At 43.7% G+C, this 27,453-nt stretch overlaps 2 protein-coding genes across 2 annotated transcripts in view; both read right to left on the reverse strand.

Annotated features, from left to right (window-relative positions):
• The window catches only part of LOC114846248 (protein NLRC3-like), a 50,675-nt gene extending 29,635 nt beyond the window's left edge, over positions 1–21,040 (reverse strand). Inside the window, exons 1-2 of the mRNA XM_055504135.1 lie at positions 20,943–21,040; positions 19,669–19,827 (exon numbers count right to left, since the gene is read on the reverse strand). Coding sequence (XP_055360110.1) covers positions 19,669–19,790 — 122 coding nt within the window. The 5' untranslated portion in view covers positions 19,791–19,827; positions 20,943–21,040. The remainder of the gene's footprint in view (positions 1–19,668; positions 19,828–20,942) is intronic.
• A 724-nt stretch (positions 21,041–21,764) lies between these two features.
• On the reverse strand, positions 21,765–23,721 carry LOC129603431 (stonustoxin subunit alpha-like). Its single transcript, XM_055504626.1, has 5 exons — positions 23,552–23,721; positions 23,193–23,366; positions 22,851–23,024; positions 22,471–22,517; positions 21,765–22,351 (listed from the first exon to the last, which is right to left on the reverse strand). Exons 1-5 carry the CDS (start codon positions 23,587–23,589, stop codon positions 21,765–21,767), a joined length of 1,020 nt encoding a protein of 339 aa, XP_055360601.1. The 5' UTR covers positions 23,590–23,721.
• Between the last annotated feature and the right edge of the window lie 3,732 nt (positions 23,722–27,453).

Raw genomic sequence — 27,453 nt, forward strand, 5'->3', positions numbered from 1 at the left:
TTGAACCAGTAGGTCATATGCTGTGGATGGTATTGAAAAATTACAGTAATATTTACACAAAAATATTATAGAAAAATATGCAACATGACAATTTCCTCAGAAAAAAGGTTGTGCCCTGTGAAGAGGATGTAGATGAACATTTCAGAGAAGGTTTTGAGCCAGTAGGTCATATAGTTTGGACGGTATTGAAAATTTACAGTAATATTTATACTAAATATTATAGAAAAATACGCAACATAACTATTTCCTCAGAAAAAAGGTTGTGCCCTGTGAAGGGGATGTAGATGAACATTTCAGAGGAGGTTTTAAACCAATAGGTAATTTGGTGTGGACGGTATTGAAAAATTACAGTAATATTTATACTAAAATATCATAGAAAAATATGAAAGATGATTTGATCCTCAAAAAAAATGGTTGTGCCCTGTGAAGGAGATGTAGACACACACTTTGGAGCAGGTTTTGAACCAGTAGGTCATATGGTGTGGACGGTATTGAAATATTACAGTAATATTTACACAAAAATATTATAGAAAAATATGCAACATGACTATTTCCTCATATAAATGGGTTTGCCCTGTGAAGGACATGTGGACACATAGATTGGAGCAGGTTTTGGACCAGTAGGTCATACGGTTTGGACGATATTGAATTATTAATTTCTTGAAAATTCAAATATTTTATCGACGGTCCCTAAATCAACGTCTTCGTGTACCGAGCGTTCTCGTTCTGTGTCCGCGTAGCGAACGCGAAATGCGGATCGCTTGTTCAAACACGGACCGCTTGTCTGGAGGTTTTTTCGGTCGAATGTCTGTTGAATGTCCAACGTCAAACTAACTTCACCGCGGTCCGAGCGGTCTCGTTCTGTGTCCGCGTAGCGAACACGAAATGCGGATCGCTTGTTCAAACACGGACCGCTTGTCTGGAGGTTTTTTCGGTCGAATGTCTGTTGAATGTCCAACGTCAAACTAACTTCAACGCATTGTTTGACCGCCATAAGTAGATCGTGTCTCTTCTTCCTCTACATTAACAAACAGACACAGTACCAGTAATGTTGTTAAACACTCACCTCCTCATCGTTTCTTCTTTTTCTCGGTGTTTATTAAACTTTTCCTCCTTCTCTGTTCTCTTTAAACGGAGACTGAACTCACTGAACACGTTCGGTGTTCGCTCCTGGATCACGTGACCACTGAAGCTCCGCCACTCCGTTTACAGGAACCAGGAGTGCTGAAGCAGCAGAATGATGAGGAAGCAGCAAGCAGTAATGGGAAGTTTCCAGGAGACAAGCGTTCTGCCTTCAGACAAGGCGTGAACATGTGGGAAGCTACAGGCTGCAACAGCTGGATGTGGAGCATTGTTGTGATGATGGAAGAGCCAGTCTTTCCTGCTTCCAGTTGTTTTCAGCTCATCTGAGTGTCCCAAAACTTGGTCCATTCGGATGCTCTGACGCTTGCAATTAAGTATACTGTTACCTTTAAAACCCACGTCATTCCCAAAACCTCAGCAGCCTCCCTGTCCTATGCAGATCCCCGAAGCAAAAACGTCTGAATGCTGATTATTGCGTAAAAACTGAAAGAAAAACTGAATTCTTCCATTCTGTTTGTATTTGTGGGATTTTTTTCTCATTCGTCAGGTTGTGGCTCCAGTGTTGCTTTATTCTTTATGTATCCTCCCTTCTTCTTCCTGATCAGTAGTGGAACATTGTATTACTGTACATTACACAAAGAGCAAATACAAATAAAAAATTTAAAGGTCTGCAAAACAAAACATACATAAAAAAATCAGATCTTTAAGCATTTTAAAACATAATTTAGATCAGATTTAGTTAGAGACAACTCATTTGACTACATGCAGTGTTCAGCTTACTCTGATATTTAGATAAATGGCTCCTTCTAGTGGCAGTTCCACACTCTGACACCCCACATGCTAAGAATCATCAGGTGTGAATGCACCACAAATACACCTGTACTCGTGGTACAAAGTATGCAAAACACTTCTCCTAATACCAGGACCTCTGCTCCTTTTACACCCAAGTGGCTACAGGGGTTCACTGGGAGCCTCAGTTATTAGACTCCATCGTTCCAAAGTCGAATAAAGCCAATGCCGTCTTCAAATGTCTTTGTTTAGTGGATCCCATAAACAGTCTATTTGAGGTAATACTCGCTGCCCTTTGTTTATTATGTTACAATGTGCAGCAAATTGTACTTTAATGCTTCTTGTGTTAATTTCTGACTCTGCATAGTGACCATGCATTCTGTACTTGTTGATTAGACCCGGAACTGAACATTCTCAGACAGACAATCTATCTCCCTCTCAAGGTGACCGATTGTTCATGGCCTGAGTCTGCCTTTTAACCCTGGGCTCTGGCTCCTTTCTGTCTGATGCCTCACCAGACCCAAGGCTGTAGCCTTGTTTATTCCCTGTGTAATATGAACATCTTCACCCACAGTGTGATAAGGAGATTCCACCAGGTCCAGGGAAAAAGGTTAAAAGGCAGAAGCAACTTGAGGATCGTGGGCTCTTTGCATCACACCTTCGTGGTGTGTGCACTGATCTCCCCAGCTGGTGTTCTTTTTTTTTATTTGCTTTCCCCATTATTTTTATTTTTTTTCCTTTCTTTATTATTTCAATAAATCGCACAAAAGGACAACTCTCTCTCTCATCTGCTTCTTTATGGAAAATTTCCACCACAGAAATTGGCGTCTACGAACAGAGTCCCGCGGCAGATTGTCTGGACAGTGTGACCAGGGATGATACTCCTGAGGACTAGGGTCGCTCAGCCTCCAAACCTCTACAGCTGTTCTGAGTGGGAGGACTGCTCACACGTCTGGATCGCCTCTGACGAGATCCAATGAACACAAAATCCAACGAACACAAAATCCAACCTCTACTCGGCCCGGTGAGAGAGATTCCGTTTTGTTGCGACTTGTTGAAGAAAAAAAAAAAAAAAAAAAGGAAACAGGTTTGAAATTGGTTTCAGGTATTCGGGTTTACTTGGCTCTGATCTTTTGGTTTAGGGAAAGTAAGGCAAATAACAATTAATTCTAAAACATCCCCAACTAGACTAAAACAAACAACGACAAAAGAAAAATATAATTAGGACTAGAGATAATATTATTTCTAAAACGACTATTTGGCTGAAAACGTCCAAAAATAATATATATTTTTTTTTATTTTAAATTTAATATTCGGGTAGAAAAATTAATTAGGTCAAAGTCTGCCCTGGTGGCCGAGACGGTGGTTGCTAAGGGTTGACTTGTGGAACCGAGCTTGTTTTGTCTGTACTGAGGATACAGACCAGTGTGCAGATCTGAGCGCAGTCCAAAGGGTGTGGACAAGGAAATAAAAGACGGCTTCTGAAATACGGAGCGCGTTTGCAGGGGGAAGTGGTTTTGAGATACGAGGGACCCGGGTCTTAGAGGGGCCTGACGGTGAGGGAGCACTTCCGAGAACCCTGTCGCTGATCTGAGCGGTTCCCTTTCTACGGAGACGTCCGTGGAAGAGAAATTTCGAAAAAGGTTCCAGCCGGAACACAAAAAAGTCTAAGGCAGGAAACCGCCGGGACTCTGAAAGATGGGTTCGGGGCGATCTAAGTCTCCACCACCAGACTGCAGCATTACAAAATTAATGAGACGTAAATATGGTGATGAGTGCGTGTCATGTCTTCACGACTGGACAAAACATTATGGGTTTCAAGAAGGTGGATCACTCAGTGTGAAGGACATACAGGCTTTAAAAGAAAAATTAGAAGAGAAGGAGAAACAGCTCCGTAAAAGTAGAACGATCAAAGTTAAAACTTTAGAAGAAATTGAATTAAACAACAGATGCCTTGAGATTTGGGTTAAAGCAGGGAAAGACTGAAATGCCAAAAAGAACTAGGAGTGAGAAAGGACGAAAGTGGTGACGTAGCTGGCAGAAAAGATAACAACTCTGTGGAAGCTCGCACACTGCCACTATACACACATACACACACACAGCATGATGAGAAACAGAGCGCTCCCACTGTCTCTGCTTTGTATCCTTTTGCAGAGCTGAGCGCGGTCAAGGTGAATCCCGACCTGGACTCCTTCTACGTCAGCGGGAGGGCCGGGCAGGGTGGACAGCAGGACCAACAGCCTGACCAACGACAACAGCCTGACCAACGACAACAGCCTGACCAACAGCAACAGCCTGCACCGCATCAACAGCCTGCACCTCTGCAGCAGCCTGGCCCACATCAACAGCCTGGCCAACCTCTGTCATCAGGAGCTGTAACATCGGCTGCAGAGCAGTCAGAGCATGTGGAGGACAGTGTAAATGCCACACCAACTCCTGGAACGGAGGCACGGACGTTCTGGGCCAATTCACCTGTCGGCTGCATTCCTACATCATCCACTGCCACAAGCTGTGCCCATGCACCAACTGCCACTACGAGTGCTGCCTCTGCAACTACCAGCGTTCGTACCCTGAGGAGCAACACACCAGTAGCTCCAGAAATCAGCTTGCCCATGGTGGAAGTGGCCGGCCCTGAAGGAAGCATGTTAGTGCACAGACCATGGACTAGTGCTGACATAGCTTTCGGTGGCATTCGAAAGCAAAGGCATTCGGTGCCAACCTTCTGGCTTTCTGCCAGGAGTACAGACCCACTGGAGCTGAGATTCGTCGCATCCTGGCCAAACGTCTTGCACCTTGTGAATACCAAAAGCTGGCTAGACAATTGCCTGATGTGACACTTGCTCTCAAACACAAAGACTGGACAAACAACTTAAATGATGGATTCGTTACCGCAGTGAGGACGCTTGTTGCCCACCTCGAAACTGCATGCCCTGATAAAGTCTGTATGATTAAAGTCACTACATGCAAACAACACACACGGAGGAGCTCACCCTCCCCCGGAAGGAGTGGGAGGACTCATCTGTTCAACATACGAGAGTCACCTGTGTGAACTGGTGATGAAAGGCTTACTCCCTGAAGTTTTTGACGCCGTGAAGCAGTCATACATCGGATGGAAAGAAGAAGCGCGTCTGTCTGATCTCACAAGACGCCATGCTTATGACACTCTCCAGCAGAGGAAGATTGCAAAGAAGGAAAAACAACAGAGCGAATTGTATCTGCCATCCTTGGAGATGTTCTCTGCAATGCATAACAACAACAGAGGAGCGGGCAATAAAATCTTCCATGTTTTCCAATCCACCTAAAATGAGTGGACGATTTGTGCACACTATAGGTTTGTCTGGCTGGACAATAAAAGAAAAACTTACTGTGCCTCTGTCTTGCACAACATCAGAAGATCATTAGGAATCATCATTAGGAAGAGGTCTCATGTGTAGTTTAGGTATTTCACTGATTTCCACTGAGGGAGTGCAGGTCACAACCACGGACAATGTGAATAATTATTCCTTTGTTTGTGTTAATTTCAGCTCAGAGCCGCTGCTCTACTCTTATCAGTGGCTGCTGAAGGGAGGGGCTGTAACTGAGGCCCTCATACAGGCTGCTCGACAGCTTGTTTCCTCACAGAATACGACCTTTAGAGACGCATCTGACCTGTCTTGTACAGCACATGTGTCCACTGGTCCTGATGAGGAGTTTGAAAAATCATGGTTACGCACACATGCGGACAAACTGACCTCAACCTCTCTTTTTTGGGATGAACATAGGTCTGCGCTTGCGAATTCTCTCACTAACGAACAAGAGAGATTTGTTGATGCTTATTCTACAGATCCACATGTCCTTCTGTCAAAACATGACGGAGACTTTTGAAAGCAGGAGTCGTCGTCCCATGTGTCAACTCTCCAGTGAGGACTCCACTCTTCCCAGTTAAGAAAATCAGAGACAAAGGACAGCCAACAGAATGGAGGTTTGTCCAGGATCTGCAAGCAGTAAATGCGGCGGTCCAACCACGCGCGCCTACGCTACCGAACCCCTACACAGTTCTTTCTCAGGTTCCGCCCAAGGCTAATTTTTTTTTCAGTAATTGATTTGGCCAATGCTTTTTTCAGCATGCCCGTCCACAAAGACAGTCAATTCTGGTTTGCTTTTAAATTCAACGGAAAGTCATACACCTTTACCAGACTGTGCCAGGGGTATTCAGAAAGCCCTACAATCTACAATATGGCACTGAAAGACAGCCTGGATGATCTTGTCTTGTCCCCAGGCACTGCCCTGCTGCAGTACGTTGACGACTTGATGATCTGCAGTGAGGATCAGGAAACTTGCGCAGCAGATACGATCAAGCTGCTAAAATACCTGCATGCTGCTGGACACAGAGCAAGTCTGTCTAAATTACAGTTCGTTCAGACTGAAGTTACCTTCCTAGGTCACATCATTACCGCTGAAGGGAAATCCATTTCACCTAAAAGAGCTGAAGCTATTCAGAACCTGCCTAAACCGTGCACATACAAACAGCTTATGTCCTTTCTAGGCATGTGCTCTTATTGCAGGAATTTCATTCCTAACTGCGCCGTCTTGGAGGCTCCGCTTAGAGCTCTGATGCAGACATCTTCTGCATCCACGACCCGCCTCATGTGGACATCTGAGGCTGAACAGGCATTCACCGACCTCAAACTTGCTCTTCAGTCGGCTCCTACTTTGGGTCTGCCTGACCCTACGCGACCTTTCACCCAAACAGTGGATGAGAAATCAGGTTGTATGACTTCTGTCCTTTTACAGGATCACGGAGGGCGTCCACACCCTGTAGCCTATTTCTCTGCTAAGCTTGACCCAGTCGCTGCGGGGCTCCCACAATGCCTCCAAGCAGTGGCTGCGGCAGAGAAAGCCGTGCTGGCATCATGTGACATTGTTGGCTATTCTGATGTCACCCTGCTGGTTCCTCATGCCGTGTCTTTGATCCTTTTGGAACAAAAAACATCACATCTTTCTACAGCCCGATGGCTTAGATACAACTGTCACGATTTACACAGCGAGCGGGTCACGCTCGAATAAGGACTCCAAGAATAAAGTGCAGAATCGACTCGTTTTCTCTTTAAACAATTTATTTCACGGGTTACGAAATCAAAAGAGCGGCGCGAGGACGTCCACACCGCCGCGTCTCCGCTAAGGAGAAAAAAGGGATACGTGGTTAATTACTATCGGACGGCAGGCAGATGAAGTAACACAATAATGTCACTTACGGAAACTGAAGCACAAGTTAGTAGGCGGGTGGCGGTAATAAGGCTTGTCGGCGTAGAATGAGCGGAATGAAACCGTGGAGGAGGTTATGGTGAAGGAGTGTGCGTTCCGGTGAATGGAGCTGTAAGATGATTCAGGTTGAGGCCGCAGCTGGGTAGCACCCAGCAGGGTAACAACAGATGACTTGGTGTCCAGGTTTTCCTTCGTAGAACAACAGCTGACGAACGGACTCCACACTTGGCTCTATGGATAAAACACAGTATGCGACGCTCCCGGCAAACGCTGTAACACAGTCTCAAATAAACTTTCGCCTGTGCGATCTTCTTCATACAGTCCTGGGCATTTGGCATCCAGATCACAAATAATCAAATCGAGGAATCCCACCAACATTAATCCACAAAGGTCTCCGTGACAAAAGCGCATTGGCAACCGTGACCGCTGGTCACACGATGAATCAAAAAACAAAACTCACGGCCAACTCGTCGATCTCTAACCTCATGAACCGAAACGACGGTAGGGCAGCCCTGGTCAGTGATCCCGTGGTTAACGACGACGATCCGACGAGGGATCAGGGGAAAACTGAGAGAATAAATACCCACTCATAACAGGTGAAAACAATCCCAACAATCAAAACTCTGCCCCAACCGGAACTAACCCCATCAAAACAAAACCCCAACCGGAACTAAACCTGCCGTCATCACAACAACACCATCTTACTAGAAATGCCAAACATCACTGTCAAAAGGTGCAATGTGCTTAACCCAGCCACTTTGTTTCCAGGCCCTGACGATGGCGAGCCTCACAACTGTGTTTCGGTCTTGAACCAGGTCTGCACTCCGCGCCCAGATCTATCGGAGGTGCCAATTCCTAACTGTGACCTCGTTCTCTTTGTTGATGGCTCCGCCTCTAGAGACCCTGCTTCGGGCCACTGTCAGGTTGGATATGCAGTCTGCACCTCTCATACTGTTTTACAGTCTGGCCCTTTGTCAGGACATTACTCTGCTCAGGCTGCGGAGTTGATCGCACTGACCGAAGCATGTAATTGGCTGAAGGGAAGTCTGCTACTATCTACACAGACTCCAGATACGCTTTTGGCGTCACAACATGACTTTGGTGCTCTGTGGAAACACAGAAAGTTTTTGAAATCTGATGGCAAACCTATCTTGCATCATGATAAGGTTGCTGATCTGCTCGACGCAATTCTGTTACCAGCTGCAATTGCTGTATGTAAGTGCCCTGCACACACTGGGGGCACTGATCCCATTTCTGCTGGAAACGCGCGCGCTGATGCTGCTGCAAAGACAGCTGCCCGACTCCCCCTTTCTTTTGTTCCCTGCCTCTTATCCTCCACCTCTACCCAACCTCCCTCTCCTCCCTCTGCTCTCCCTGATCTTCAGACATTCTCTACCTCACAGGAACGCAAGCTCTGGCTGACGAATGTTAGATGCTCTTACAAAACATTGGTACACTAAGGGATTTTCAATCTATGCGCAAAAATACTGTGAAGCATGTATGACATGCGCCCAACACAACCCAGGTAAGACGACTGCCAAACCACTGGCAGCTCACCCACCACCGGAACAGGCGTTTGACCATTTAATGCTGGACTTCATCGAACTAACGCCAGCAGAAGAATCAGCAGTGACAACGGCTCACACTTTGCAAACCAAGCCCTTGAGGAAGTGGGAAAGTTTCTGAACATTGACATCAGAAAGCACTGCTCTTACCACCCTCAAAGCGGAGGGGCGGTAGAGAGAGAGAATGGCACTTTGAAAAACAAACTGGCTAAATGCTGCTCAGAGACTGGTCTCAAGTGTACTCAGGCTCTTCCCATTGTGTCTCATACATGAGAATGAGGAGAAGGATGAGAACAAACCTCAGCCCGTATGAGATCCTATTTGGTAGACCTCCTATGATGGGACTCCACCCTGAGACCGAGACTAGGATTTTTCCACCTACTGAAATGTGCGAAGACGCAATGCTACAGTACTGTAAGAACTTATCCTCTGTTCTGTCTCAAATCTCCAAACAGGTGAAAGCGGCTCTGCCCAAACAGGCGACAGAACCACTGCACATCATTCAACCAGGAGACTGGGTGATCATTAAGGAGCTTCGCAGGAAGCACTGGAACTCAAAGCGGTGGCAAGGTCCCTTCCAAGTCTTTCTGACGACCAACACGGCTGTGAAGATCGCAGAAAGAGCGACTTGGATCCACTCCAGCCACTGCAGAAAGGTCCCGGATCCGACAGACGACCCTTCATCTACATCTACACCACATGAGAAAACCACCACTGACGAAAAGAACTGTGAAGGACGACCCTCGCTGTGCTCACACACGCACTGAGGCGAGGCTGCGTTGACCATTCAGCTAAAGGTGTGAGCCAAGCGCCGCCTGAAGCTGCGCGGGTGAATCACACTATCAGACCATACATCTACACACACGTTCCTGAGAAAACACACACACGAGCAGCCTTGAGTTGCCGACGCTGGACGACGTGTAGACTCTTCACATCACGGGGAGTGACAGTGACTCAGACGACATTGGGAGGAAACCTGGCGGTGATAACGAATCCCAAGTGTCTCTGTGATCAGCTGATCACAACCTGAAGAACCCCAACGAACTGTCAAGGTGTCAACAAACGATTGGAAACAATCTAACGCTACTGTTCAACAGGAAGAAGAAGACATTGATTGTGACCCTGTTGTTTTTGATATGTTACTCTAATATTTGCTCTAAATTATGTGGTTGATTTACATGTATACCTCTTTGTGATTTCATCCACTATTCCTAAACAAAGCATTTTATGCTTCCACTTGATTCACACTTACACACAAATTTTTATCTTCCACTGACACAAAATGACATTCACCAGACGAAACAAGATAAAAGTGATTGTCAACATATAACCCTTTTCCCATTTTTGCTTGACTGAACATGATCTGATCGATTATAGGCTTATGTCCCTGTCTTTCCAAAGCTCATACACAAGGGTTATTTTAGTATAACTACCCACAAAAACAGCTCATAATCTTTTATCCCTACGCCATTTACATTTTTATAAGCAATACATTTAACGAATCATTTTTAAAGAATGCTTTATTACTATAGAATGAATGCCACGATTGACAATTTTTACTCTTTTAATGTTTGATTAATGTGTAATCAAAAGGGGGGAAATGTAATTGTACTTTAATGCTTTTGTGTTTGTGTTTATGGAAAATTTCCACCACAGCAGCTCACTGTCTGATATCACAGAACCCATGTAATGATGATAATATGGATCAGTGACTAGAGGAGCGGTAGGGACTGATAAAGCTTTAATACTAGTCAGTCAAATAAATTCCCTGTCATTTATGTAGTCTCTTCAGAGGAAATATGTCAGCCAAGATACGCCACTTCCAGACATGCACACTGAACCATCCGAACCATCTCTTAGTTATAAATTCAGATGCTGGTCAACCTCCTTGATACACTGAGTTACTCACTGTTCTTTTCATTTTTTCCCTCAATCTGTCGTGTTACTATGGAGCAGTGATCTGTAACGACCGCTAGATGGCGCCGGAACGCTGCTGTAATAAGGCTGTGAGCGCGGATTGTCCCTTGCCGGACACCGTACTGTCGTGGATTCTAACGTTTTCTATGTTTTTTGTTAGCAGGCGAGCTGTTGTCTTGTAATAGATAAAGTTCTGCTATCCATCTGGGGCATGTATTTACTGGTACATTTGTATAAGACACTGCACCATGTTGTGGTATAGAAATGTATATGTTTGCGCTAAGCAAATTAATGTGTTGTTGTCACATAGAGTCGCCTGACTGTAACTTAGCCTCAGTTAAGTAGGACTGTTTTGTAATTGATATATGAATGTACATGAATATTTGGTATGGCTTTGTTTCGTTCATATTTCATTCAAGTGAGCGGATTAAATTTGTACGATAATATGAGTTTCACTATATGACCGATAGGTGGCGGTACTGCACCTTTAAGGATACTGTCCGCTGTCTCATCTGCGGTTCGTCTGTTAACTGAGGTTTGCTTCCCTCCTGCTTGTTTCAGCTGCTGTCAGCGTGTCTGGCCATCGCTCCGACAGCTTTTCTCAACCAGTGCTGTAGAGGAGGGAAAGACAGGTTAACTAGCGGGTCAAGGTGCTGCTGTTGATTTGGGTGCAAACAGTGGCAGACGCGACATCGAACTCAGCATTTAAAGCTGCTCTGCTCATACTGAATTACACATTACCGTCTGGTATAAAAGTACACGCAAGCACACCACTCATGTAATAGTATTATTTGACAAATGCGACTGCAACTTAAAACTGACTGTCATGACTCATTAGTAGAGTAACAGACGTCAGCTCAAAAAGAATAGAGACAAGGTTTATTATTTAAGGCCTGAATCCCAAAGTAATGCTAGATGTTTTTAAGGTCTTGTTGTGAAGTAAACGGTAAATAAAACCTTAACCATATTATTCCGAGATAAGATGCTGCTGCTGTAAAGACAGGTTGTTGGTACAAGTCCTCTATACCTGTAGATGCTTTCAAGTCCTTTTTGTCCAAATAAACTATAAATACAACATGAAACATGCCACAACCTGAGCAGAGCAGTGGCTCAGAGGTTAAGAGGTTGTTCTTGTGAAGTTAGGTTGAGGGTTCAAATCTTGCATGATTCTAGAAACTTTTGGATGCAGCTCTAAAAGTATAAGCTTAAAAGCACGCCAGAAGCATCTCCAAATGTGAAGGGTTCCTCAGTGGTGTAGTGGGTCAGACGATGAGCGTAAGTCGCAAGGCGTACAGACCCCCCCTGCGTTTCCAGAGAGGTGGAAAGGAGGCCTTATGAAACTGAGAAGTAAAACTAACTAGAATTTTGAACAAAAGCAAAAAATTTAATTGACTAAAACAGACAGTTAAAGGTTACATTTATTATATTATAGCACACAATCTGGAATCAACTTTGGCTGGCTGGAGATTTCAACAATTAGTGTGTTTGCAAGAAGAACAGTGAATAAAATTCATGGAAAGATCAGGAAATGGGAGCAACACAACTATTTATCAACTGTAATAAAGGAGCTGATGAGAGACATTTTTGCAGTTTATTTTAATAACAGAGGAAAATGAAAGATAATGGGAAAAGAGGTGTAATGCAAAGATCACACAATCGACAAGTTGCTCCAGTTTGTTTTAATACATCTATCTGACAACGTTTCTCTGACAGGATCAAGCTCTCACTACCACACATCACACAGAGACACTGAGGAACCAGGATACAAGAACCCAAACCCAGGATAAAGAGGTTCAGTGAATGTGGTGTTGAAGGTGTAAAGGTGGATCAGTTTGTCAGAGGAGACTCTGTAGAAGGACAGAGACCCAGCTGGACAGTCCACATACACTGACACTCTGTCAGACACAGAGGAGGAGATGGATGTTACTATGTTATTGTGATTGACGCAGTAACCATAATTAGAGCAGCTCAGACTCCAGGACTGATTGTTGTGTCCAAACACACAGTCATCACTGCGTCCTTTCCTTCTGATTCCTCCGTAACTCACTGATATATGAACCCATCCTCTCCACTCAACCTCCCAGTAACAGCGACCAGTCAGACCAGTACTACACAGCAGCTGAGACCAGTAGTCAAATCTGTCTGGATGATCAGGATATGACTGATACTCCCACACACGTGTCACCTTCCTGTTGTTGTCAGACAGTTGTAGTTCTCTGTTCACTGTGTTTGTGTCAATGGTGAGTTGACAGAAATCTGATGGAGAGAACAAGACACAATCCAGCTGCAGTTATTGATCTATCATCAGTTTGATGACATCTCATGACAGCTTGAAGATGGTTGAATGTTGCTGATCTCAGTACAAACACACTTACACTTGCTCAGACCTGGTGTCAAGTATCGGACTCCACCAGGCTCCACCCTGAAAGGAGGAGGGGGTCAGAGACATGCAGACATGGACATTACATGGCTCTCACACACAAATTGTTGTAGGTTTGTGTTCAGATGGAGGCTTGTATGTAGGATGGACATTCAGCAACAACTAAGGAGTTGGATCCTCATCTTGGAATCTACGGAGCAGGAGGTGACGTGGAGAAAAGCTTTAACTTCTCTATTTCACTTCATCACTTTTGGTGTCAGACACCTGCTTTCAGTCTCACTCTGTCACCACCAAACTAATGTGACACCAAAGGAAGCAAAGTCTGAATGTGTTTATTATCACACACTCCAAGGTTGGGTTCTAAGTTCATAAAGCTCCACATCCCTACTTGCTCCTCCATCAGACACTGTGTGTAGTTGTGTCCATACCTGAGAGTGTCCAGTCTCCAGTGTGGATCCTTGACTCCAGCAGACAGCAGCTCCACTCCTGAGTCTCCTGGATCATTGTAGCTCAGGTCCAGCTCTCTCAGATGGGAGGGGTTGGAGCTCAGAGCTGAGGCCAGAGAGACACAAGCTTCCTCTGAGAGCAGACAGCCTGACAGCCTGAACACACACAATGTTAAAGCACACTTACATACTACAGTTTGGATTAGAGGCACATTTGATCATCTACAGTGGAGAGAAACACTAAGAACTGTTTAATAGGTTCAGCTAGGGAGCCCACATACCTTCAGTTCCATGAGAACCAGGGGCAAACACTCCCCCCGGTGGGAGGGTCGGCCTGAAAGAGTGAGCCAGAAGATGCTCTGGCACAGGACCGCCGGTCTCAGCAGCCACCACACCCATTCTCTCCTGTTTCTATTTGCCCCAAGCTGATGCTTTGTAGCTTTATTCGTCATTTAAAGATTCTTCATTTAAAACATGAGTCTCTTTTTCAGTTTCAAGTTTTTTCAGTTTCAAGTGGAGACGTTTGAAGTGACGAAAAACACTGACCTCAGAGTCTCCAGTCGACAGTGAGGACTTTTCAGTCCAGCACACAGAACCTTCACTGATGAGTCCTGCAGGTTGTTATTACTCAGGTCCAGATGTGTCAGATGTGACGGGTTGGACTTCAGAGCTGAGGCCACAACTTCACAGTGAGTCTCTATGAGTCCACAGCCAGAAAGTCTGTGATGACAGAAAATATAAAGTCTATGAATGTGAAGTGACTTAATGAATGTTGATGGTGAAGCAGCTGTAGCTCAGTTGGTCTCATCCATCACAAAGTGTGAAGCTCTGTTGGTTCCACCAAATCCCAGAGATTAGAACCAAAGTGCCTCTGGACAGAACAAGAAGAACCAAAAACAGATCATAGATACTTGTTGCAGACGCTTCATCCACTGAAAGAAACAACCGTCAGCTGTGATCACATGTCAACTGTCAAAAGCTTTTAGCAGAAAATCTTCCGAGCTAAAGTTTCTCTGTTGGATTTGACTTAAAGCTCCATCAAAGCAAAGAAAGACAGAGGATCCTGATGTTCACTAACTTTACAGCTGCTTTGATCTGATCCTCAACAAAGACGTTTTCTAGGAACCAGTAGTTGATGTTTTTACTCTGAACATTTATATTCTGTGTGTGAAGGGTTCTCTTTAACATTGCTTCAGCTTCATGTTGCTGTAGAAGATTAATGATCACATTAATGTTAGACTTACTGAGCCTTTCTGCAGTTTCTCACAGCTGGGATCAGTCTCCATCGTCCCTCCTCTGATGTGTTGTACTGCTTCGGGTCCAACTCATCCAGAACCTCCTCTGACATCTGCAGCATGTAGGCCAGAGCTGAACACTGGATCAAGGAGAGTTCCTTCTCTGATCTGTTCTCTGACTTCAGGAACTCTTGGATCTGCTGATGGACTGAGTGGTCGTTCATCTCCATCAAACAGTGGAAGATGTTGATGCTTCTGTCTGGGGAGATTTCATCACTGTTCATCTCTTTCAGGTTGTTGATGATTGTCTGGATGGTTTCTGGACTGATCTCTGTGTGACCCAGCAAACCTCCCAAGATTCTCTGGTTGGACACCAGACAGAGGCCATGAAGGAAGCGAACAAACAGGTCCAGGTGGCCACTTGGACTGTAGAGGGATTTAAACATGGTTCTAATCAGGACATCATTTAAAGCAGCATTAGAGTATACGCAAAACTCCTCCAGTTCCTCCATCTCCCTGTTTGTGTAACAGAGCTTCATGTGAACAGCAGCCAGAAACTCCTGAACGCTCAGATGAACAAAGCTAAACATCTTGTCCTTGGCTTTCCTCCCTCGCTCCTGTTTAAAGATCTCTGTGAACACTCCTGAACACACTGAGGCTCCACTGACATTGATGCCGCTCTCTTTCAGATCTTCCTCATAGAAGATCAAGTTTCCCTTTTGCAGCTGCCTAAAAGCCAGTTTAGCTAATGACTTGATGTAGTTGCTGCTCTGTTCTGATCCGTACTTGTCTTTAGTCCGATCCATCTGAAACCCCAGGAACTCTGCGTACATCTCTGTCAGGGTCTTGGGCAGCTCTCCTCCCTCTCTGGTTTCCAGCAGATCCTCCAGAACCGTAGCAGTGATCCAGCAGAAGACTGGGATGTGGCACATGATGTGGAGGCTTCGTGCCGTCTTGATGTGGGACATGATTCTGTTGCTCTGCTCCTCGTCTGTGAATCTCTTCCTGAAGTACTCCTCCTTCTGTGGGTCAGTGAACCCTCTGACCTCCGTCACCACCTCAACGAAGTCTGCATGAATCTGATTGGCTGCTGCAGGTCGTGTGGTGATCCAGATGCGAGCAGAGCGTAGTAGTTTTCCTCTGATGAGGTTTGTCAGCAGCTCATCCACTGAGGTGGACTCTGTGACGTCACGTTGACCCATCTCCTTCTCACTGGTGCTACAGTCCAGTTGGAGGCGACTCTCGTCCAGTCCATCAAACACAAACAGAAGTTTGAACCTGCTCTTGTCATAGTTGCTGTTTCCTGATGACTGTACATGTGTAAAGATGTAATTCAGAGCCTCCAGGCTGATGGACTCAGTTTCTGGGATACATTCATGAATGAGCTCTGACAAAGTAAACTTCTGTCCCTTCAGTGGATTCAGCCGACGGAAGGTGAAGGGGAAAATCAGATGCACGTCTTGATTGGACCTTTGTTGGGTCCAGTCCAACACAAACTTGTTCACAAGGACTGTTTTTCCAATCCCAGCGATTCCATTGGTCAACACTGTTCTGATGCGTCTGTATTTACCAGGGGGGTGTTTGAACAGGTCACTGGGCTTCACTGGCTCCTCTGCTGATCTTTGCTTCTGCTGTGTCGTCTCAAGCTGTTGGACCTCATGCTGTGTGTTGATGTGTGAATCCGGCCCAGCTGTGATGTACAACTCTGCATAGATGTCATCCAGACGTTGGTCGTCTTCTGACCAGCCTGGTTTCACAAACACAAACTGGTCTTGGAGGTTTGATTGAAGCATCTGCTGGTAATATGTGATGGGCCGTGGCTCTGGTACTGGAACCATTGGATTTGGTTCTAACATAGCACATAGAAGACAAAGTGTGAGGAGTCAACAAATGTCTGGTTCTTTGATTCAGGTTTTTGTGGTAATAAACATAATGAAACAGCCTGAAACACTAGAACTATTGATAAGAAGAACTTTGCTGTATCTGATTATTAGATTTTGCTCCACATTTAACCAACTGAACCTCTAACACATCAGTAAATGTGTGATTGTGTCCCTGATGTTAAATTGTCAGATAAATGCTCTTACTGCTCTGCAGACAGTCAGCCAGCTCCTCCTGCTTCATCCTCCTCAGGAAGTTCACTGTGATCTTCAGAAACGCATCTCTGCTGCTCCTCCTCTGCTCTTCATCCTCACCATCCAACTCCTCCTCATCCTCCCTCTGACTCTCTAAGCATTCTGGGTAATCTGGTCTTAGAACCTTCTGGATCTTCTTCAGCTCCTTCTTCACAAATGTGACAGTGTTGTCCTCCAACAGCTGGAACAGAAACTAAATGAATGACCTGATCCAACTAAAACCATGGAGCCAAACATCAGATCTATGTTGGACACACTGACAATTCACTGGTCTAAAAAGTGCAGCATGGAGATGATTGAACACAACAGATGAACAGTAGTAGTTGTACATGTACAGACCATAAATATGGAGTCCAGGTGTGTTTGGTGCTGCTGGACAGACTGAGCACTGGGAACCTCTGAGATCTGTTGGTCCACTCTGTGGAGGAACCATGAAGAATGAGTCCATATAGAGAGATACACAAGGTAAAGGTCCATGAAGTGATGTTGGATGTGAGTAGTGAGTCAGAGACTCCCTGTAGTGAAGGTTTACTGTCAGTCAGTTGCTTCAGTCTCAGCTCTGAACAACATATATCTTTGCCTCCCACTGAACAAGGCTGAAGTAGTGGAACCAGGAGTCTGCTGGGATCAGACTGGTTGTACTGGGCAGCTCCCAGTGGGAATATGTTGAACTAGAAACATCTAACTACTTCCTAGATTCATTCGTTGTTGGACGTCGGCTCTGGTGCCGACACTGGTCATCTCCATTGCAACAACATCACAACTCTCAAGTCTCCAGTAGTAACTGAACAGATTTGATCAGAGATGATCAGCTGCTTCCTTTGATGTCAGCACTTCATTAGAAGAGGAGCAGCCCCTGACCTGACCGGTCACTCTTGAAGGACACACAGCTGGGTCCAGGTCCAGGTCCAGCAGATCTTTGTCTCTGATGGGACCTAATATAGAAACACCCATATGATGTAACACCTACATCACCACCTAATCAATGATGTGTCTGTGTGACTGTCTCCGCATGTATATCAGTGTGTGGTGGGTTTGGGTGTGTTTTGTTTTGCAGGGACAAAGGGGTGGAGCTGTGTTGGCATCAATGCTGGAGGTGGAGCTGTATTAAAGGCCCTGCAGTCCTCTCCTTACTCTCTCTCTCCTCGTATCTTAATGTTAATGTTAGTGGGACTAATAAAGGCATTCTATTCTATCTTGCCTGCTACACACACCATGTGCCTGTTGCTGACTCCCAGGCACTCATTTATACTTCACTGGCATCCAAGCACTGCATACACACTGATCTACTCACCTACACATCTTTAATTAATTGATTACCTTTAATTAAATATTACATTGAACCTATCTATGAATCTATGTGTCCTCCCTCTTTGTCACATTCATCTGAGCCAGTTTGTGACAGTCTGTGACTTAGCATGCCATAACACAACAAACAATACGATTATTCTATCATTCAAATCAATGTGAAGGTTAAGAATGATGAAACAACAAAATCTAATCTTCCTACTATTTAGTTTATTTGAAAAAAATCGTGTTTTTTTGCTAAAAAGGGTAACAATCCTGTAAATGATTAAATGCCTGGTAGTTTTGAGCAGGTGTAAAATTATTTAAGTGATTTACAAAAAGAGTCTGTCTTTCGCAGTCTGAACCAGTCTCTGCATCATCAATAGAAATCTATGAACACAACATTTTGACTTCACCCTCCATCAGGTCAGTTCACAATAGAAACTGTCTCTTACTTTGTGTCTGAGGCTCCAGGTTCATTACTGAAGATTGGAGGATCATCTTTGGACCGGTCACTCTTCATAGACAGACAGCTGGGTCCTGAAGGTTCTGTTCTTTGTCTCTGGTCCTGGACTCTGCAAACACATGTTTTCATTTATATCACATCAGTCACTGATCTTTTCTCTGATTAAAGTAATTTCTGTGGCTCTAAACACAAACTACTGCTACTGCAGATCATCAGGATGTTTCACACTTTGGATCAGTCAGAAAAACCCAACAAAAGACCCAACAAATCATTTCTTTGTATGTCATCAGTTGTAATTGTTGAAGAAATTGGTATGTTGGTATATTTACTTCAAAATGTTGCGTAGAATATTCCATAATATTATATATGGTAATTAGGTATTATAATTTGTCAAAGTAAACTTTAAAAATAAATAACAAGTACCAAGTCAATAAGCTAAATCATTGTTTTAAAAACCTCTAAAATCAAGGTTTGAATCTCAGCAGCAGCATTTAGACAGTGTGCCTCATCTCCGTACATAAACCATCTATAATCAGCACATTAAAAAAACAAAACTATTTATTTTTATGGGATTTGTGGTATTATTTAATGTCAGAACTGCATTCTTTCTGACCAAGTGTTAAACTTGTTAATCTTAAGTACGTTTAAATGTATGTTTAAAGCACATAATAAAATTCTGCTGTGTTAAGTATTTCTTGTGTTTTTTGTTTTAGTGTTTTGTCAACAATGTCAGTGTTGCATTTTGCAATTTATCATAGATAGATAGATAGATAGATAGATAGATAGATAGATAGATAGATAGATAGATAGATAGATAGATAGATAGATAGATAGATAGATAGATAGATAGATAGATAGTCTGATAGTCTTTATCCTCCATCAGGTCAGTTCACAACTACAACAACTACTGCTACTGCAGATCATCAGGACATTTCACAATTGGGATCAGTTGGGATCAAACAAATTATTTCTCTGTGTATCATCAGTTGTTTCATTGTTTATCTTAATCAAATCTACACACATGAAGTTGATGAACATCCTAGAAATTCATATGGTCAGTTTATAAGATCGGAGAATAAACTAACAATGATTCATATCAGTGAGTTTGGATCAATTCTTACTTTGTGTCTGAGGCTCCAGGTTCAGGACTGAATGATGGAGGCTCACATCTGTCATTCTTCATAATCACACATCTGGATCCTGGAGACTCTGTTCTGTCCTCTTCCTCCACATAAACACTCATCTTCTGAAAAAGCCACAGATCCAGAGCTAAACACCTGCTGTGTGAAGTTTAGAGTTCAGTCAATAGTTTTACGACCGTGTACTGTAGGATGTTTTAGTAATTGATTATTCCAAAATGATGCAGTGAAATTGTATGATATTTGCTGTGTTAGTAGTCTATGAAGTACTAGGTAGTACTTTGAAGAAACAGTGTTCTAATTATTTGAGGAACTCATTTCATTCAAAGCCAAGTTTTAGAATAGAAGCCAGTTATGTATGAACTATGCACCAAAGTCAAGTTATTAATCATCAAAGTTGACTGTATTACAGTATGGTATGGTAGTTTTGAATACTAATAAATCCTAAACTACAGTAAAAGTACACAAATCTTTGTGGGCTGATAGTACACTTCTAGTAGAATAAGGAGAAAGTGGTCTAGACCTGGAATTATGCACCAACGTCAAGTTATTAATAATCTGAATTTTACAGTATGAAATGGTAGTTTTAAATACTAATAAATGCTAAATTGTACAGTAAAAGTACACTTTTTTGTGAAGTTATAGTGTAAAACCTCTAGTACAAGGACATACTGGTGTGAGTCTGGCATTATGGACCAAAATCATTGTAAAGAAAGCCAAACTAATACTGCTTTTTAGCATTAGATGTCAGTTTAAGCTAAAAAAATATTAAAATACACAGTACACGTACACAGATCTTTATTGGGCGATAGTTTTTCTATTTATGCAATATTTATATATTATAATATTATATGTTTCGTAGTTTTCTATATTTTGAACAGACCAGACGTCTCGTTATGAAAAAAGTCGCGACGAGCGTGTTTTGTGCTCTGCTGTAAAGCGCGTGATACGGGCGCAAAACGTGCGGCTCGCTGAACGACGGATGAACGAACGACGGCTCACTTCACCGCAGAAGTGAGTCTCTCGGTGCTTCTATGCGATTGCAACACTGTTACCGTAAGTATCGCACGAATCGCGCACTTCAACCATATCGACGGCTCATTTGATCTCAGTGACAAACAACAACCAGAGCCTGAACACCATCAACTCCTCACATCCGGTTCTTGTCAGTGTTCGTTTGACAGAAGTGGACCGTGTCTCTTCTTCCTCTACATTAACAAACATGCGCAGTAACACTAATGTTGTTAAACACTCACCTCCTCAACGTTTCTTCTTCTTCTTCCTGGTGTTTATTTAACTTTTTTCTCCTTCTGCTCTGTTCCCGCAAAATGGAGAACTCACTGGAGACGGTTCGGTTTCGCTACTGGATCACGTTATCACCGAGGCTCCGCCCCCTCTTTGTTTACAGGAAACCAGGAGAGTTGAAGCAGCATAGTAATGAGGAAGCAGCAAGCAGCAATGCTAATGGATGAAAGAGATCCAAACTATCAATTGTTTTATATTCTGTTCTTAGTTAACTTAGCTGCTGGGACTAATTTATTAAAACTGTAATGTTCAAGTCAACGTTTTCTTATTTACCTAAAAGATGCTGTTTTATGTTCAATCAGAGCAAAGAACAAGGATTTTCAAGGAAGCGTTTGTCTGGCTGTTCCAGTATTTCATGTTTACATCAGTTACAGTGTCAGGTAACGAGTTAAGCAGGGTATTGATACTGTAAAATAAAGGATTATACAATAAGTAAATACACGTTATGAGTTCAATGAGCTGTGATAAAGTGTCTCAACTTTAGCTACTGGCTGGATGGAGATTTCAATGATTAGTGTGTTTGCAAGAAGAACAGTGAATAAAATTCATGGAAAGATCAAGAAATGTGAGCAACACAACTATTTATTATTTAATAAAGGAGCTGATGAGAGACATTTTTGCAATTTATTTTAATAACAGAGAAAAATGAAAGACAATGGGAAAAAAAATCAAAAACCAGCTGGGGAGATCAGGACATCTACATCTATCTGACATGACAAGACAGGCTGAACAATGTTCCACAAAGACAACGTTTCTCTGAAAAGATCAAACTCTCACCATGACACATCACACAGAGACACTGAACCAGGAGAATGGAACAATGAACCAAGAGAATGGAACCCAAACCCAGGAGAATGGAACCCAGGAGAATGGAACCCAAACCCAGGATAAAGAGGTTCAGTGAATGTGGTGTTGAAGGTGTGAAGGTGGATCAGTTTGTCAGAGGAGACTCTGTAGAAGGACAGAGAACCAGCAGGACAGTCCACATACACTGATACTCTGTCAGACACAGAGGAGGAGATGGATGTTACTATGTTATTGTGATTGACGCAGTAACCATAATTAGAGCAGCTCAGACTCCAGGACTGATTGTTGTGTCCAAACACACAGTCATCACTGCGTCCTTTCCTTCTGATTCCTCTGTAACTCACTGATAAATGAACCCATCCTCTCCACTCAACCTCCCAGTAACAGCGACCAGTCAGACCAGTACTACACAGCAGCTGAGGGCACCAGTCAAATCTGTCTGGATGATCAGGATATGACTGATCCTCCCACACACGTGTCACCTTCCCGTTGCTGTCAGACAGTTGTAGTTTCCTGTTCACTGTGTTTGTGTCGATGGTGAGTTGACAGAAATCTGATGGACAGAACAAGACACAATCCAGCTGTAGTTATTGATCTATCATCAGTTTGATGATGACTCATGACAGTTTGAAGATGGTTGAATGTTGCTGATCTCAGTAAAAACACACTTACACTTGCTCAGACCTAGTCTCAACCATCGGACTCCACCAGGCTCCACCCTGAAAGGAGGAGGGGGTCAGAGACATGCAGACATGAACATTACATGGCTCTCATACACACATTGTTATAGGATTGTGTTCAGATGGAGGCTTGTATGTAGGGATGAACATTCAGCAACAACTAAGGAGTTGGATCCTTATGTAGGAATCTACGGAGCATGAGGTGACGTGGAGAAAAGCTTTGACTCTGTTTCACTTCATGACTTTGTCACCACGAAAAGCAAAGTCAGAATGTGTTTATTATCACACACTCCAAGGTTGGGTTCTAAGTTCATAAAGCTCCACATCCCTACTTGCTCCTCCATCAGACACTGTGTGTAGTTGTGTCCATACCTGAGAGTGTCCAGTCTCCAGTGTGGATCCTTGACTCCAGCAGACAGCAGCTCCACTCCTGAGTCTCCTGGATCATTGTAGCTCAGGTCCAGCTCTCTCAGATGGGAGGGGTTGGAGCTCAGAGCTGAGGCCAGAGAGACACAAGCTTCCTCTGAGAGCAGACAGCCTGACAGCCTGCTGGCACAAAACAACACTTGGTCACAGTTACACACCATGGCAAAGGAGACAGATATTGACAAACCTAAAATAAAATCAATGAAATGAGAAACATTTCTGGTTTAAACCATCAAATATGAAGTACAAAAGATTGTCAAATGAAAGAACACACTGAAAAATCTTGACCTGAGAGTCTCTAGTCGACAGTGAGGACTCTTCAGTCCAGCGCACAGAACATTCACTCCTGAATTCTGCAGGTTGTTGTTACTCAGGTCCAGTTCTCTCAGACTAGAGGACTGAGAGCTGAGAACTGAGGACAGAGCTTCACAGCTTCTCTCTGACAGGTCACACACACTCAGTCTGGTGAGAAAGTAATGGACATGAATTGTAATCAAATGAAACATGAACAACAATAAAAAAAAAACCTATGCAAATTCAGTCGAGCAGAAAAAGGTAACCACATTTATACTTGTGTCTCTCATTTAAAACAGTCCTGATTAAATAAATAGTACAGTCAACATTTAGAAACTTTACAAAATACTTACAGAGCTGTGTTGGAAGCTTTGACCACAGGCAGCAACATCAGAAGAGCCTCCTCTGAAGCAGAGAATTTATTCAGCTCAAATACTTCAAGATCATTTGCTGAAGACAATAAGATGAAAACCAGAGCTGACCACTGGGCAGGAGACAGTTTATCTGTGGAAAGACTTCCGGATTTCAGATTTAATGAAGAAAGAAGTGTTTATTAATAATAGCTGTGGTAGCAATAACTTTAACAATAGTTATGATAATCATATATAATAAACCATATTTGTTGAAGCAGATTCAGAGCATACAGAAACAATAACCAGGTAAAAATCTAAAAATACCTAAAACAAAACAAAAACAACAAACAAAAAACTATTTGATTAAGTGAAGCTGCAATTAGAAATCAGGATCTCTTTGTTTGTGTAATGTACAGTAATACAATGTTCCACTAGTGATCAGGAAGAAGAAGGGAGGATACATAAAGAATAAAGCAACACTGGAGCCACAACCTGACGAATGAGACAAAAAAAGCCCACGAATACAAACAGAATGGAATAATTCAGTTTTTCTTTCAGTTTTTACTCAATAATCAGCATTCAGACGTTTTTGCTTCAGGGATCTGCATAGGACAGGACGGCTGCTGAGGTTTGGGGAATGACATGGGTTTTAAAGGTAACAGTATACTTAATTGTGTCACGATCTGGGTTTTGTTTCTTGTTGTTTCCTCGTCTTATTTTGGTTCCAGGTTCCATTTCCGGTTTTATTGTGGTAGCACTCCCGGTTTCTGTTTCTGTTTCTGCTTTACTTCCTGTTATCAGTTCTGTTCTCCCTAGCTCATTACCCACACCTGTCTGTAATCAGTTAATCACTCACCTGTGTATTTAGTCAGCTCCTGTGTCCTTAGTTCCCTGCCAGATCGTCGTTCGTGTTGCTTGTTCCTCGTGTTTTGTTCTGGTTTTGCCTTGTGTATCCTGCCTGACCCTGGACTAACTACTGACCGTGAGTTTTGCTTTATCCCTGCCTGTACTTTCGCTGAGCCTACTTGTGTACCGAACCCTGCCTGGACATTGTATCAGAGATTGCCTGCTCCCTTGTTTTCTGCTTACTGAACTCTTCCGTGTATGACCTGGACTGCCCGACCCTGCCTTGAGAAATAAACCTGCGTTTAATATTCATCTTGCCTCGGTGCTGTGCATGTGGGTCCTTTATCTGCCGTTCCGTGACAAATTGCAAGCGTCAGAGCATCCCAATGGACCAAGTTTTGGGAAGCTCAGATGAGCTGAAAACAACTGGAAGCAGGAAAGACTGGCTCTTCCATCATCACAACAATGCTCCACATCCAGCTGTTGCAGCCTGTAGCTTCCCACATGTTCACGCCTTGTTTGAAGGCAGAACACTTGTCCTCTGGAAACTTCCCATTACTGCTTGCTGCTTCCTCATCATTCTGCTGCTTCAGCACTCCTGGTTCCTGTAAACGGAGTGGCGGAGCTTCAGTGATCACGCGATCCAGGAGCGAACACCGAATGTGTTCAGTGAGTTCAGTCTCCGTTTAGAGAGAACAGAGAAGGAGGAAAAGTTAAATAAACACCAAGAAGAAGAAGAAACGATGAGGTGAGTGTTTAACAACATTACTGGTACTGTGTCTGTTTGTTAATAATGCAATACCGTCCAAACCATATGACCTACTGGTTCAAATCTGCTCCAAACTGTGTGTCTACATGTTCTTCACAGGGCACAACCATTTATATGAGGAAATAGTCATGTTGCATATTTTTCTATAATATTCTCGTATAAATATTACTGTAATATTTCAATACCGCCCAAACCATGTGACCTACTGGTCCAAGACCTGCTCCAAAATCTGTGTGTATATCTCACCATCTCAGCCTGGACTCTCTGACTCTGTTGCCTATACCTGCAACGTGAGCTGTCCCTCTGATGAGCTTGTTCCTGATTCTGTCCAATCTTGTCACTCCTAACCTCAGCACTTTCATTTCCACTACCTCCATCTCTGCCTCTGGTCTCTTTCTCACTGCTATCATCTTCAACTCACAGAGCAGAGCTGGTCTCACCACTGTCTTGAAAACCTTTCTTTTGAGTCTTGCTGACACTCCTGTCACACACACTCCTGACACTTTCCTCCACCTGCTCCAACCCGCCTGCACTCTCCTCTGCACCTCTTTTCAACACTCCCCATCACACTGAACTGTTGACCCCAAGTACGTGAACCCCTGCACCTTCTTTACCTCATGGCATCAGTGGTGCTCTTATGGGGCATGAAACCGTACTCGACACCAGAACGCTTTTCCTCCATTCTTCAGGCATCGTCTCACTTTGAAACAAAGGTTGGAAACTCCACCGTTGTCTCTTCTGGACACTTTCACACCTCTACAGGTACGTCGTCACGACCAACATCCTTTTCACTTTTCATCCTTCTCAGAGCTTTCCTCACCTCGTCTGTTTCTGCTATTTCCTGCTCCACAACCTCCACATCTTCCTCCCTTCTTTCCCTTCATTCTTTCATTCTCCTCATTCATCAGCTCATCAGTATCCTCCTTTCATCATCCTGAGTTGTTAGCACCTTTCCATCACTGTCTTTAATCACCCTTATCTGTTTCACATCCTTCCCATCTCTATCTCTCTGTCTGGCTAGCCTGTACGAGCCCCTCTCTCCTTCCTTCGTATCTAACCTGTCATACAGCTCATCGTAAGCTTTCTGTTTGGCCTTTGCCACCCCCTAACTCTGCTCTAAGCTTCATTGTAGTCCTGTCTACTTTCCTCAGTCCTTTCTATATCCCACTTCCTTTTAACCAGCCTCTTCCTCTTTATGCATTCATGTACTTCCTCATTCCACCACCAAGTGTCTTTATCGTCTTTCCTCCATCCAGATGACACACCCAGCATTTTCCTACCTGTTTCCCTGATAACCTCTGCTGTAGTTTCCCAGTCATCTGGAAGCTCTTCATAACCACCCACAGCCTGCCTCAGCTTCTGCCTGAATTCTTCACAGGTTTCTTCATTCTTCCACCACTCTGTCTTCTATTCTGTCTTTCCTCTCTTTTTCTTTCAGATCACCAGAGTCATCTTACATACCGCCATGCTCCCTGGCTACACTCTCTCCTACCACCAGGATGTAGTCCACCTGCATGCTCCTACCTCCACTCTTGTGCGTCACTCTGTGTTTCTCTTTCTTCCTGAAGTAAGCGTTGACTACAGCCATTTTCATCCTCTTAGCAAAGTCCACCACCATCGGTCCTTCTAGGTTCCTTTCCTTTACACCAAACCTGCCAATCTCCTCCTCATCCCCTCTGTTTCCCTCATCAAACTCACTCCAGAATCTCTCCTTTTCTTCTAACTCACAGGTACTTGTGGAGTGTACCCACGGACTACATTCACCATCATCCCTTCAATTTCTAGCTTTAGGCTCATTACCCTGTCTGAGACTCTTTTCACCTCTAGAACATTGTTCACAACCTCCCCTTCAGGATCACCCCGTTATTCGTTTCTCTTCCTATACACACCATGGTAGAATACACCACTTTCCCTGTCATTGCACCAAGGTTAAGAGTTCAGCTCAGATCTATGCTCCTGCCTTTCATCTTCTCTCCCTGTCCACAAACCCTTTTGCCTGCTCTCCTTCGACCAACAGTGGTCCAATTTCCACTGGCACCATGCAACATAACCATTTCCTCATATAAATGGTTGTGCCCTGTGAAGGACATGTAGACACACAGTTTGGAGCAGGCTTTGAACCAGTAGGTCATATGGTTTGGACGCTATTGAATTATCAATTTCTTGAAAATCCAAACTAATGTATCGACGGTCCCTAAGTCAACGTCTTCATGTGCCGAGCGGTCTTGTTCTGTGTCCGTGTAGCAAACACAAAACGCGGATCCCTTGTTCAAACACGGACCGCTTG

The sequence above is a fragment of the Betta splendens genome, chromosome 19, assembly GCF_900634795.4.
Source record: "Betta splendens chromosome 19, fBetSpl5.4, whole genome shotgun sequence".
NCBI classification, from domain to species: Eukaryota; Metazoa; Chordata; class Actinopteri; order Anabantiformes; family Osphronemidae; genus Betta; species Betta splendens.